At 44.4% G+C, this 14,712-nt stretch overlaps 1 protein-coding gene and 1 long non-coding RNA gene across 3 annotated transcripts in view; one reads left to right on the forward strand and one right to left on the reverse strand.

Moving 5' to 3' along the window:
* The window catches only part of LOC309644507, a 44,745-nt gene extending 35,240 nt beyond the window's left edge, over positions 1–9,505 (reverse strand). For both annotated transcript variants that reach the window (XR_014254463.1, XR_014254464.1), the window contains exon 1: positions 3,377–9,505. This is a non-coding gene — a long non-coding RNA (uncharacterized lncRNA). The remainder of the gene's footprint in view (positions 1–3,376) is intronic.
* The window catches only part of SLX4IP (SLX4 interacting protein), a 72,775-nt gene that overhangs the window by 49,307 nt on the left and 8,756 nt on the right, over positions 1–14,712 (forward strand). Inside the window, 1 exon segment of the mRNA XM_082428229.1 lies at positions 1,031–1,119. Coding sequence (XP_082284355.1) covers positions 1,031–1,119 — 89 coding nt within the window.

Raw genomic sequence — 14,712 nt, forward strand, 5'->3', positions numbered from 1 at the left:
CGTCACTACCTTCAGTGCTCTCCCGTTGTCATCCGTTGTTGGAAGCGTGCAATGTATGTAAAAGGCTTCACTTTCATGACTCATAATAAAAATTGGTCACATCTAAGAGTAAGGTTTTCTCTTTTAGAAAAAGATGGCTTTATTTCTGTTATAAATATGATATGTATTATAAAAAATATTCAGGCAATACAACCAAGTAGAAGAAGGGGAGAGAAGACCCTCCCACCCCCACCCCCCAGAAGGTACACTGTTAACATCAGCTAAGCATCCCTCCAAAGATAGGTGGAGGCTGCATGAATGAATGGAGAGATGGATAGACAGGTGGAGGAGGAGGCACACAGGTAGCATTTACCATTTTATAGTCCTTTCATTGAGTGTTGAGAAGTCTGGTTCTGTGATTCATTCAGCCTTCCCCACCCGGAAGTCAGTGGTTTTGCTTTAAGAAGTTGTAGTAATAGATCACTGCAACTGTGGTATTGTTGTATCAGCTTTACTATTGCACATTTAACCATTTCCTTAAGTTTGATCATTAATTCCTAATCAGTGACACTGCTGTTTTCATAGCCTGGTTCAGATCAGTTGTAGGGGAACCTCTCCAAGACCAGGTGACCGAGGAGAGGATAAGTAAACTAGTAAGAACACTGTCGAGTCACATTTTCAGATTTTCGTCATCTTCCTGTGTACGTCTCAACACTCATTAGTAAACGTTGACCCTATTTCCTAAATGTGAGTTCTGAACAGAAAACAGCAAACTGACACAGAGGGAAAGCTGTAAAGGCCCTGCCTGGGGGTTTCATGTGATATAATGGTCCAGGGGCTCAGGTGGACCAATCTGCAGCCTCCTCGGCCATCCCTAGAGGTTTGTGCTTGCCCCGCAGTATTGATGGCAAACACTGAAATGAGGGGAGGGGGGAAGACACGTGTCTGATACATACACGCTTATTGCTGTAACTCAAAAGTCTGGGACCAAGCATTTCTGTGTTTAGTCTTTTGATACCTTTAGTAATGTGATTTCCTTCATTTTGTACAGAACTCCGGGTATTTCCCGACAGATTTGTGGTCTGCGTAAGTCAGCTTGCATTCAGTCACGATCTTTTGGCAAGTCAGAGTGAAGAGTTGGTACGTATGAAAAAAATTCTGTAAGCAAATAAATCTGCTTAAATGATGAGTTACTATGAAAAATAGAAAAGAGTATTGTCGTCTATTCTCATTCAGCTGTTGAGCCCTCAGTGCATGTTTTAAGGGACCAAAAAGTCTTACCTATTTTGCATGATTAATATTGATTAATTGATGTGCTGCTTCTTTTCTTGACGGCCCCTTGAAAATTTAGCATGATCAATAGTATCTCTTCCGTAGCAATATAAAAATGAGAAAACATATCACAAAAACTGTGAAAATGCTTATGATAGTATTTAAATGAAATATAAAGCATTCTTTAAATGAAATGAAGCAAAATCCACATGTTTCCACTAGAAGCTTTCATTGGGGTCAGTGGCTTTTGAATTTTATTCCATGGTGAATCACTGACATTTTCATGAGAACCAGTACTTTTCCCCAGTGTGTTATTTCTTAGCTGATAGGGTTTGTTTTCTCTCTCTTTTCTCGTGCTAAGTTTTGAGCTCCATCAGTCCTATTTCTGTTTCGCTGGCGTTCTCTATGCAGACAAATGGATACTGAAAATTCACTCCTAATGTTATAGCTTACAGCTTTGTCTTTTAAGCTTAGCATGTACGTTTGAGAGTCTCCTTGGTGTGTGTGTGCGTATCTTGCTGCAGTCACAGCTCAATCTATCAGAACGTACCTCTGTACCAATTTTTTTTTCATATTTTTGGACTTGGACTTGTGACTTGAAACTTTAACAAAGAGGGAAAAAAATCTAGCAGACGTTAAACGTGGACATGAAGTATGACATGATTATTATGCTTCTAAAATAATTTATAGGGATATTAGATTATCCCTTATGTTTATTATTTTTTAATCCATTTGAAATTTGGCCCACATGGTCTAAAACCAGCTTCTTATCTTATCTTAAATAAATACATAGGAAAAGTGTTTTAGAGACTAGAAGGGTGAACAGAGACCCAGCAAAAGTAAAGAGCAGAGAATGCAGATTTAAATTCAGATACCTTCGTCTGTAGCAGATGAGCCCTTCAGAAAAGCCAGTGAGACCCTTATTTCATCTATCAATTAAACGCTAAGTATACACATTAAGTGAAATAAATGGGGCAGATCTGGTGAAAAGTATTGAAAGTTTATTTGTGAAGTATCTATAGGATGTTGAGTTATCTTAGTAAATTAATAAATACTAAAGTCGTAATGCTGTTGGCAAACAACTATAATGTAATATAGCTTAACTGATTCTCAGACCAATGAAGAAATTGATTTGTGGTTTGAGAAAACAACAATTAATTGTACCACAAAGTACTATTGTTTTCAGATGGAATACAGAAGAAATTAGATCTTGTATATGTTATATTAATATGTAATATTTTAAATTATTAAGGGTGAGTTAAAACATCTCCATACAAATGAAATATTATCCTCCTTAGGGGCATTGGTATTTATACAGATGTAAGTTTCCTATAGCTGCTGTCATATAAATCTTATAATCTGGAGGACATCCTAAATGTTAAGAATTGTCATTCTGAAAAGTTGACTGGTCTGAGCCTTTTGCGTGAGCCAGTTCCATGTTCTCATGTTCAGAATGTTCTGATATCCAGGGATAACACTGTCAGACTGAACCACGTTAGCTTATGAGAAAAGTGCCGTTTACATCATGAGGCTCTTTCACTGTTTGGAGCGCTTCTCTTTAGATGTGGTCAGTCTCTGTCTCTTGAGCTTCCCTTTTCCCCACCTCTGACCATCTTTCCCATACACACTTTCCCAGCCACACGTGTACAAGTCAACTAACGCCTGGCACCGCCAGATGGCTTCATCCCAGGTGCAGGCTCCGTGCGCCCCTCTGCGTGGCCAGCCTGCCTGTACAGCGCCCCTCCTCACAGGCCTGTCCACCACTTCCTCAAGCTCCTTCTCCCAGAACCGATGACATACCCAGGTCAAGCAGAGGGCCCTCTCTCCCACAAATGGCCCGTCCAGCCAAGGCCGCAGTCCTTCCATTACAAGTGCCTTGGACTCTGTCCTCATTGATATTTGACGTCTGCAGATCCTTCCAGTCTCAGCTACTTAGGGATCAATAAACAATCCTTCCCTCCCAGAATTGCCTTCTGCCAGAGAGAAGGCAAAGTTACTCCCGTTATTCTTACTCTGCCTCAGATGCCCAAAGCCAGTGAGGTCTGGCTCTCCTCTGAGTATCCCTTGAACTTCCTTACATTCCTTAAAGCTTCAAATTCTTTTATCACTTTACACTGATACTCACCAAAGGGCCGGATCCATCTCATTTTCTCTTGGTAGTTACTCTCCAGGAATGTCTGACTGGGCGAGGCCTGGGGAATGGGCTTCCTGAGCAGCTGTATCAGAGGTACTTCTTTGGTATAAATGTCAATTATTTTTCCTATAACTGTTTACTGAACTCCCTCTTCCCCAGCCACGGAAGTGATGGGGGTGAGTTGGTACCTGGGCAGCAGCCAGGGCGCCCTTACTCGTGCTGTTGCCTTGAGTAGAGATGCCCTTTCTCCTGCCTTTTTCCCTTTCCTTTCCTTTCCTTGATCCTCAGGGTCTAAATGACAGTCAGCTAGGAAATCTGGGAGTGCCTATTCAGAGCTGCTCTGCCTGGACACAGGGAAGCCAGATGCACTCCGCTCCCAGGTTCCTAAAGGTGGCCGCACAAAAGAACCACTGTTCCTGATCAGGCGGCCCAGAGGGAGTAATCCCCCTCCTTTGGGGGCAGAAGGAGTGCAGTCAATGCTGCCCCGCACCCCCCCAGCACCAGGGAGGTCTGTCACACGCACACCCCCGTGCACCAGGGACTCCGTGCGGGGAGGTGCTCCGTGTTGCAATAGCTCTGCCCTGAGTGCCCACGTGCCAGGGATGTGGGAATCATGATGTGTACTTTGGGAAGAAAGGGCATTATTACGAGATGAGTCATTGTATTTTTCTTACTACAGTTTCTCATAAGAAATCTTGAAGCCCTTATAGCCTGTTTTGGACCTATTGCTAGAAATGGAGCTGGGAAACCTTTTTGCAAGTTTTTACCTTTAGTTTCATAGTTTTGTTTTCCCTTCACCTTATTTTCCTTAGAAGTACCAAGAGCAGAAAGTAAATTTGTATCGTGCTCAGTGTATCCCATTCCAGCAAATGTTTTCTTTCATGTTTACAAACCCAGGTCCCCATGTAAAGACTGCTTTCTTCCTCAGATGTAAAGCCCAGGGGGGCTTTGGGAAATTTAAAATTGTTTATCATTTTATCATTCCTTTATTAAAGGAAATAACGAATCATAACCAAAGTCATAGCTTTACTTTCCGAAGTAATAACTTTATTGTGTAAATAATCACAGAACTCTGTATATATCTGGGACATTTCAGAGTCAGCACAAAGCTGCTGTCTCATAGAACATTGGTTACAGCCGCTCCTAGTCTCTGGAGACCCTTCCCATCTGCTCTCACCATCACATTTTAACATAGTTTGCTGAGTGCTGGCTCTGTGCCAGGAGCTCTGGTAGGCACTGGAGAAACAAAGAAAAAGAAAAAGAGTGTTCTTGCCCTCAAGGAGCTTACAGTATGGCAGATCAAGGGTACTGAAGGTGACCCAGGTGACCTAAAAGTTGTAATTCTAATAGAGCCTCCTTTTTTCTTAAAGCCTTACCCGTTCTGTACTTTAATGGTTCATTCAGCTCCTCTCTACAATTCGGGAAGGAAAGTCCAAAATTCTAAGTTACTTTCTTTTAAACCTAAGCTGTAAAAGTCTGTGATTGTTTGGGAAATTAAAAAATGGCATTTAGCACTAGAGCTGCAGAAAAGTGGATGTGTACGTTAAGATATTCAGACTCTCTGCCTCACCTTCATTTGATTTGTGGCCAAGCTGTGAAAACAGCTGTTAAGATTCTTCAGAAAGTGCTAGGCCCTCGCCCAGAGTGGAAGGATTTCTGGCACGCCCTGACAAGAGACAATATTTCAGCACTAAACTGAACACTTCTCTTAGGTCAAACTACTGTTTAATGTTAAAGAATCCTCCTTCTAGTTTATGAGTATAAAACTGAAATGCAAATGAGTCTAAAGAAGCAATAAACTGCCCTAGCCTGGGTTATTTTTAGCTCGGCTGTCGTATTTCTCAGCTGTGCGTAACTGAACCTCTGTGGGCCTTAGCCTTCCTCTCAGTCAAGGGGGAGGGTATCAGATTATCTCAAAAATACTTTCTCACAGTGAATTTCTATCAGCGAAAGCAGATGAAAATGTAGCTAAATGAAAACCACAAAATGATTTTGCACAAAAGCATTTTACTCATAGCTTTAAAAATTGTGATTGAAAAAAAAAATTCAGGGGAGAGTTATAGTTTAATCTTAGGAAAGATAAATAGAAATTATAAGGAAACATTTAAGTCCTTAAGTTTTTAGACTAGAAGAAGTAAACAACAATTTGACTGTGCACTAACTTCTGTACCCTGATGACAGAATTATTTAGCTTCCTTGAGGAAACTTCTGCGTAAGTTTAAAACAGATCATTCAAGAGAGGAACTATTTTTTTTGTACCAAAAAAATTAAATAAGTAGTGGATGATTTTTCTAGGTTTTTCTTACTGTATCATAGACTTTAAGAATCCATTCTTCTTATCTTATTGTATTTCCTAAACAATGCTAGTGGTAAATTACATGGAAGCCATTAACAAGAGATTCCTGTAGCACTAGGAAAATTTCCTTGAGTGGGAAGAGGTCATTTCCATATTTCACATTTCCCACAGTGTTCTGAACTTAGTTTTTTACTTAATAACTGCTTACCAAAATCGTACATGTTCATTGTACAAAAGATTTTAGAATCGAAATATATACAAAGAAACTAAAAATTACCCACAACTCCCAACCCAAAGATAACCTCTGTTAATGATCTAGTCTGTACTCCTCTGTAGTTCATACTTGATAACTAAGTTTGGTCTGTATTTATTTTAACTAGGACCCACTCATTTGTGAATTGTCTGTTTATGTCAGTTTTTCTATTGGTATTTTTGTATTTCACAGACTCCTTACTATATAAAAACTTCTTACATGGTAAGGAAAATAACTTTCAGTGAGTTTGTCATTGACTTTTCAATTGCATGACATTTTTGCTGTGTGGTAGGTGTGTGTGTCCTCGGCCGGGCCTGTGGATGGGCTGGATAGGGATGGGAACTATAGCGGCATCCATCACCTGCCTGCCCTTCCCTTGTGTGGACCGGCAGGTGGATGACGCTAACGAAAGTGCTGCAGGGCGGGGGCCGCGGGCGATGAAGATGCTCTTGGTTGCTCTGGTCTGTCTAGAATAGTTTTTCTAGACAATGACAGAGACCATAAGAAAATTTTTTCTCGGGGGCAGTCATTTTCTTTTAAGATCAACTATCCTTTGCTTGTATGTTACAGTAAACTGAGGTTTTGTTCTCCCTTCCTAATAATAAAATTCTCCCAAACGATTAGCCAGCAGTACTTGTGAATGAGATGTCTCCTGGCCCCCATCTCCAGCCCTCCAAAGGAACCTGCCCTTTGCTGTGTTAGAACAGGTAGAATAGATAACTTAGGGTAGGGCGTATCTCGGTTAGAATAGTTAGATAGGGTCAGTTAGAATAGGATGTATCTGGGGCCTCTAATCCTTTGTGCCTTTTCCCCATAATGTACCTTTCCTGTGAGAGGCCTATAATCTCCCTTTGATGACTACCTAGATGATCGATTGAATTAAGCAAAACATGGCAGGGAATAGAACAAGTGAAAAAGGAATCAAACGTGAAATTACAAGACTTGACATTGACCACTGCCTCTCCCCTCACTCACTTGATGACCTTGGACAAGTCATTTGGCTTCTCGGAGCATCCATCCCCAGACTTATTAAGCAGAAGTAAAAGTGATGCCTGCCATGCAAGCCTTCCCAAGGATCAAGTGAGATGATGAATACAAAAATGTAAATCCTAAAGGGCCAATGCAATATTAATTATCATTATCACCATCATTCCCATTCTTCCCCAAAGAGGAGTTAATTTAAATGCCATTAACACCAGAGTAGCAGATAGCTAAATACCTTACCCCCTGTGCCAGAAATGAGAAAAATACTTGCACATGTGATTCTCTCAAGAAGCTCAGCACTCTCATTTTTCATCTCCGTTTGCCAACCCAGCTTCATTTTGCAACTATAAAAACTGAAGTACCAAAGAGTTAAGTGACAAAGCCCCATTTAGGCAGAAAGTCAGTGACGGACAAAGGGATACAACAAGAGCATAAACTCAAGACCTCCCGCGGGAGCTCTGTTAACCACCATCCAGGGGAGGAGGAGGTAGAGTAGAGACCACCGGTTAAAACGCCTTTCATTTCCAGTAGCTGCCAGTATGCTCCCAGTGAGACATTGCTTTGGAGGAAGGACCCAGTCACTGCTCTGAGGTACAGAGGAGTTGGGAACCAGCAGATCTCTCAGGCCGACTTCCTAAAAGCCACACGGCCATCAGAACACCCACGGCGATAGCACAGACGGAGTCGACGTGCAAGGGGATTATGTTGGGAAAGTTCACTAGTGCACAGATGATTTAGAATTCGGTGCTCATTTTCCCAAGGAAGCAATGCCATAAATGGGGCGAGGTTCTCAGACGAGTCCACAGAAGTCTGTTACTGTCATGAGACTGGAGACTTGGAAAGGGGGTCTCACTGTCTGTGTTTGAGGGAGATGGGAAGAGCAGTTCCTTCTGCATCCCTGGGCAGAGGGCCAGTTCTGAGCAGAATTGTGAAATCAGACAGTCATCTGCGGTGTCTTCGCTCTGACTCTCACGCCTCTTCCCACCGGCAACCAGGGCCACAGTGGGCCCTCCCTGGCCAGTCCTGCCACCTGCCTGGCTGCCCTGCACATTTACCCACCTCTCTCCTCTCCCATCCTGTCCAGACCCACATGCTCGGCCACGGGAGATGTCAGGGAAAAGATCACCACCACGAACGAAGGGCTGGCAGCCTTCCTGTGGGTGTTGGCAGTTTTCAACCACAGGCCTCTGAGGGAAGGTATTTTTGAATAAGGAGACCTCCAAGGGTTAGGGTAGTTCTGCCTGGGGTAATTGCCGTTAAGTTTCTCTCTATTTTTCACAGCTATTTCCCTTCAGCTTTTAAACCGGACATTATTAACCTATGATTCATGAATTATCTGAAATTTTTTTAAAGAGTGGTATGTATTTTTATGTTTTTCTGGCCAAAGTGAAATAGCTCTCTTCAATTCTCAGAGTGGTCAGTGAGTACTCTCCCTTCTTAAGAAGCACTGGTCCCAAACCTACAAATTCTTTCAAGCACCCAAGTTTTCTCACAGTTGTGTGGCACCAGAGACTCCACTGTGGGGCCCAAGGCTGTTTAGGATTTATTTTTAGGTTCTCGAGGGTTAGGTAAGTGTACACTGGAAAATCCCTATGAAATGTGTACTTCCTGCAAGATCACTTCCTTGATTTTTTTTTTTTTTCACTGATTTCATTTTCAGGTTAACATTCTTTTCAACTATTTTATTGGTACTTCCCTAGATCTGCACAAGATAGTTTCACAGTCATCAATTCAGAAGAAATGAAAACTTTAAAAAAATTATTAAAAAAAAACACACTAGGGTATCTTAGGGTATCTGCTGCTAACCCAAGTGGCAGCATCATCAGCCAGGCTGTGCTCCTCTTCCCCTTAGAGACTTGTCCCTTCGTGGGAGGGCAGAGAGATGGAGGGCCTGGGGGCCAGAGGACCCCAGTGAAGCGGAAAGGCTTGTCCCTTGGGAATCGGGCAGATGACATGGCCTCTTGGGTGTCACTTTCCTCGTCTCTGTGATGGAGGAGGTCATGTCTGCCTGGCGGGTGCCTCATGAGGACTGGTCCCTATACCAAGGGCTTTGTCTGTGGCATCTCAGTACAGACGTCCTCCATCGTTATCACCTGCAGGGAAAACGCCTTCAGGCCATGGTGGGATTCTTGAGATACCACTTTCCTTTTCATGTACCTCTTTTTGCTCTGGTTCCTTTGAGCCGATACACACATGTATGTTTCTATACTTTCTTTTAATTGTTCATTACTACTCTGTCCCATCTGTTTTGTCCTTTTCACTTCCTTCACTTATTAAATATCAAATAATTTAAGAAAATCTTAGAAGTCAAATTTGGGAAAGAGAGACCTCTTCATTTTAAGACGTGTGGTTTCTGCATGACCAGGTTGCGTCACCGTCTAAGACTGTGGTCACTGTCGTATTTCATGCTCTACTTGGGCTGCTTTTCTGTGAGCAGCTCCTTTTGTGTCAGGTCACATTTCACCATGCTAATGCTCCTGGAAGTCATCAGGCATCACACCAAACTAGGAGGATAACTTCTTTTTGCCTTATTATTATAAAGTCATGAAGAACTGAAAGTAGTTCCAGTTTTTTGTTTTTATTTATTTATTTATTTATTTATTTATTTATTTATTTTTGGCTGTGTGGGTCTTCGTTTCTGTGCGAGGGCTTTCTCTAGTTGCGGCGAGCGGGGGCCACTCTTCATCGCAATGTGTGGGCCTCTAACTATCGCGGCCTCTCTTGTTGCGGAGCACAGGCTCCAGATGCGCAGGCTCAGTAGTTGTGGCTCACGGGCCCAGTTGCTCCGTGGCATGTGGGATCTTCCCAGACCAGGGCTCGAACCCGTGTCCCCTGCATTGGCAGGCAGATTCTCAACCACTGCGCCACCACGGAAGCCCAGTAGTTCCAGTTTTTTACTTTAATATTAGTATTTGCCCCTCCTCCAGAATAAGCTGATAATATATTACCTTTGTGCTGCTTTTATTGTTTGCAAAAGGCTTTTATGTTTGCCGAGTGTTGTCACATACAATAACTTGTTAAGTGCAGCAAACCTGAGAAGAGATGGTATCAGTCTTGAACCTTTTAGTTTTCAAGGGACAGGAAGGCCAACTCTAAATGGCTTAGGGAAGAAAGGGCGGTTTTTGGCTCATGTGCCTCAAAAGCCCAGACTCCAGGTATGTTGATCAGAGGACAAAGACTTTCATCAGGACTGTTTCTCACCATCTGTCGGCTCTGCCTTCCACTGTTTGGCTTCATGGTCAGCCTCCACATGGTGGTTGGTCCTGGTGGCTGCAGGTTCATGGGAAAAGAGAGCAGGCCCCTTCCTGGGCCACTGTAGCCCCTGCATCTCTATGAGGCTCATGAATTCTGAACTCCGATTCGCCTGGCCTGGGTCACAGGCCCGCTTCTGGAGTCAGGCTTGGAGATGAGTCCTCCTGAAAGGCATGGACTTTGGATGGACAGTGGGGACACGACTCCCTAGAAGAAAATCTGTGTATTGTTTCCAGGAGATGGATGAGGGCCCCCAATATAGCTATTATCACCTCCCCCCCTGTTTTTTAAAAATAGATGAGGAAACTGATGTTCGGAGAAGATAAGGGGCTTGTCCAGATGCCACAGTGAGATAGTGACCTAGGGAAGCTGGGCCCACGGACTTCGGGCTCAGTGTTCCGTACTCTTCCTCCGTCTCCATCTCCAACCAAGATGGCAAATGACCCCCTGGGCACAGTGGGGAGAGTGCTGCACCAGGGCCAGGCCTTCTTGGCTCAATCCTGCCCCCAGCTAAACGTGTGGCCTTAGACGCTTAGTCTCCTGGGTCTCGTTCTGTCAAATAGGGACACTACCTGTCTGCCAAATACTCAGTGAGGCCCCAGTGAGATGTGGGGAAAGAATTTAATCATGTAAGTTTCCTACAGATGCAAAGCATCCTTCGCCTTCTTAAAAACCCATGTGGTCTGTGCAGGCATCAGATTTTCTTTCACAACCATGTCAAGAAAACGTACTCAATGCTTTCCAGTTTCCAAAGTCTGTTTCATACCTCTTGCTGCATTTAAATTCCCCAAACAATCATGAACCAACTATGAGGGGCTTAAGGAACTGGCTCTGGGAAAAGCCACCAAGGGATGCCATTCCTTGGCCTCTGTCCCCCTCATCTCTGTGCTCCACCTTGCATCCCAGGAGCGTTAACCTGATCTGATCAATTCTGGGTGTGTTGTTCTGAGCAGATGTGATCACAAGGAATTCAGATACAGTCACATTAAGAATGTGATTTAACAGCTATGTATTCTAATATTCTATGAATTACTTTTAAAATATCCTGGTTAGGTTATTAGCTGTTTTCATTTGGAGTAAACAAAACAGAATCAGAAGAAACTCATGTATATAACCATGAGAAAATAGATCCAACTCTCAAAAGATAAAGACTGAGAGTACCGTATTACTGCATTAAGTGCCTCTGTGAGAAAAATCTTAACAGCATTGAGAATCTTTTTTTTCCCCTTCTCCCGTTACTGCCTTCATATTTGGCAGAATGTTCTACAATCCTGGAAACAAGAGTTTGGTGGGATAACTTCTGCCATACCTTCCACCCAGGGCTGTAAGGGGGGCCAGTGCACCAGGCTGCGGGAGGCAGTAGCTGGCCTGAGCTGTGACGCCGGTGCCCACACAGGGTCAGTCGGCATCATGGCCCCCAGGATCTATCCACCCTGGACTGATACTGATATCCCGGGGGCCTGCAGCCAGGTGCCAGGGGCCTGGCAGGAACATGTTCCCAAGAAGCCGTGCTGTCCGATGAGCAGTGGGATTGCATTCGTGCTGCTGGACCACGAATGCTGCGTGGTAATGAGAAAACTCCCTGCCTCCCCAAGCTGTTTTGAGGGTGACATTGCTGAATACATGCAAAGCTGCTGAAACAGTGCCTGGAACTCAGTTGCAGGTTGACACATGGTGGCTGATCACATCCCACCAAATATGCCTGTTGCAGGGTCATCCCAGACTCACCCTCCATTACCCACCTCGCCCAGTCCAGCTACCACCCAGCTTCTCCGCTCCCCCTTTACTGCAGAACTCTTCAAGAGTGTTGTCCGCACCCATGCTGGCCAGTACCGTGGCCGCTGGCCACATCTGGCTATTAAGCATTTGAAATGTGGCGGGTCAGAAATGATATACTAGAAGTGTAGAATCCATCCCAGATTTCAAAGGCAGCACAAAAATATAAACTCTCTCAATAATTGTGTATGGATCACACGTTGTAAAGGTAACATTTGGAGTTAAATAATGCATTATTGAAGTCTAATGTCACCAGTTTCCTATTACTTTTTCATGGGTCCCTGGAAGATTTAAAGTCACCTGTACAGCACAGGTCATGTCTCCACTGGAGAGTGTTGGTCTCCACTCTGCCTCCACTTCACTCTTGGACACATTCCAGGTATGCTTGGGTCCCAGCGCTTCACCAAAAATAGCTTTCGTCAAGTCACCTTCCACGGGTCAGTTTTCACTCCTGAAGACTCAGCAGCTTTTGACACGGTTGTCACTTTTAATGAAGCCATTTCTCCTCCTGCCTCCAGGAACACCATGTTATGTTGACTCTTCTCCTTCCTCACTAACGATCCCCTCTTAGTCTTCCTTCCTGAGTCCTCCTCGTCTTCTCAACTTCTTTTTTCTCATCCAAATGCACTCCCCCCGGAGCTCATCCAGACAGGTGCCTTTAAACACCGTCTCTGTGGACTTCCCAGCTTTGTGTCTGCAGACAGAACTCTCTCTCTTCCTAGAAGCTGTAGCTGAGCCACCTGCTCCGCATCTCCATTCTTCATCCAGGACAACTCCTAAAGCTTACATACCTAGAACGGATTTCTTGGTTTCGCTTCCCCAAGCCCGCCCCTCCCCCAGTACTTCCTGTATTGGTAAAGGGTAACTTCCTTCATCCAGCTGTTTAAAGCACGGATCATGGAGTTATCCTCGACTTTTTTCTTCTGCTCACTCTCTATATCCAAGCCATCAGCTCATTCTGTTGGGTCTCCCTTCAAATTGTATTTCCCGTCAGACTACTTCTCACCACCACCTGCCTCTTCCAAGACCCAACATCCTTGAATGGACCGCTGCAGTAGCCTCATCACTGGTCTCCCTGCTTCCACCCTTGTCCCGCTGTTATACCCAAGGTGATCCATTTAAAATACCAAGTCACTTTTCTTCCTGGAACCTTCCAATGGTCTTACCATCATCAACACACACACACACACACACACACACGCACCTCTTACCTGCTCCCTGACCCCTCCCTGGGTTTGAAATGCTCTTCTCAGGTGCTTGTGCGGCCCATCCTCCACTCAGGTCTGTGGGTAGAGCTTACCTTGTTACCTCCCACAGCCTTCCCTGACCACCGTATGTAACACTGCACCCCAGCAACCCTTTAGAGGTTCATTTCTCCTCATAACATCATCACCACCTGACATTGTATGGTTTTTTGTTTGTTGTCTTCCCCACTGGGATGGAGACTCCATGAGAGGAAGAACATTTTCTGTGGGTCCATGTCCGTCTCTGCAAGGACCTCAGACAATGCTTGGTGCAGAGTTCAGTGGTGCCTGATTGGATGACTCTGCTTGGTTTTCAATTCCATGCCCCTAAGAACAGAAGTTTATTAACTCTGCCAGGTGTCAGAATCACTGGGGAACTTGCTAAAATGTGCGTGCCCTGATACCACCACCCCCGAAACCCCCGAAACCCAAATGCAGTAGATTCTGGGGTAGAATCCTGGACGTTTTTGAACAAGCTCCCCAGGTGATTTTGATGCTGCACACCTGGGCTGCTCTCTGCCAGATGCTGCCTTGGTGTGCCAGTTTACATTTGTGTACCTGCTGCTCTGCTCTGTTGAGCTTTGTTTCATGCACATCAGCAGTCCTTGAATCACCTGGGAGCCTAAATATAGATCTCCTAGCCCCACCCCAGATCTTGTGACTCAGAACTTCCAGGGATGGGTCCCAAGAATCAATATTTTTGAAAAGATCCCCCTGTGCCTCTGATAGCAGCTAATCTTCCCACTAGCCTTTGGGAGGCCTGGGTATGTTTTATGGACTCCTTGAGGAGGATATAAACTTAAGAGCGCGTATTTTTAATGTCTTTTTTAGGCCGCCTTCACTCCCCATCCCTCATTAATCCAACAGTGTTCTGTTCAAAAGTAGTACTCAGTAAGTCACTGTGGAGTGAATAAATCCTTGATTTATCCACAATTGCAACTTGCTTTGTAACTTGAACATCCACTAGTATTTCTAACTACATTTCAACCCAGCTCATTCTGGTGGGTATTCTCTTTGTAGTCCTTTCTGTCCAGGAATTTAAAATATGTTTCCCAGGTCAGACCAGACAGCATTGGGGGTAATACCCACCCCCATCATACTTAGACACTCACCTGCTCTGCCTCCCCATTGGACCTGTGCTGGGGCGCATGGGCTTTGGCTGTCCTTGACGTACGGTGCATCCACTGGTCTCCAGAGCATCCCCAGGAACGGAGGCGGGCCTGATCCCTTGCTCTGGGTGCAGAGGAGGGTATCTCCCTAATTAGACTTCTGGGGCCGGTAGCCTTGCCCCACTTCGGTTTGGTTTCTCCCTGGAACTGTATATAGACACACCTTTACAGGTGGACGTTTTTATTTTATTTTATTTTATTTTTAATTTATTTATTTCATTTATTTATTTTTGGCTGCGTTGGGTCTTCGTTGCTGCGCGCGGGCTTTCTCTAGTTGCGGCGAGTAGGGGCTACTCTTCATTGTGGTGCGCGGGCTTCTCATTGCAGTGGCTTCTCTTGTGGAGCATGGGCTC

This window comes from Balaenoptera physalus (assembly GCF_965194825.1).
Source record: "Balaenoptera physalus genome assembly, chromosome: 16".
Taxonomy (NCBI): Eukaryota; Metazoa; Chordata; class Mammalia; order Artiodactyla; family Balaenopteridae; genus Balaenoptera; species Balaenoptera physalus.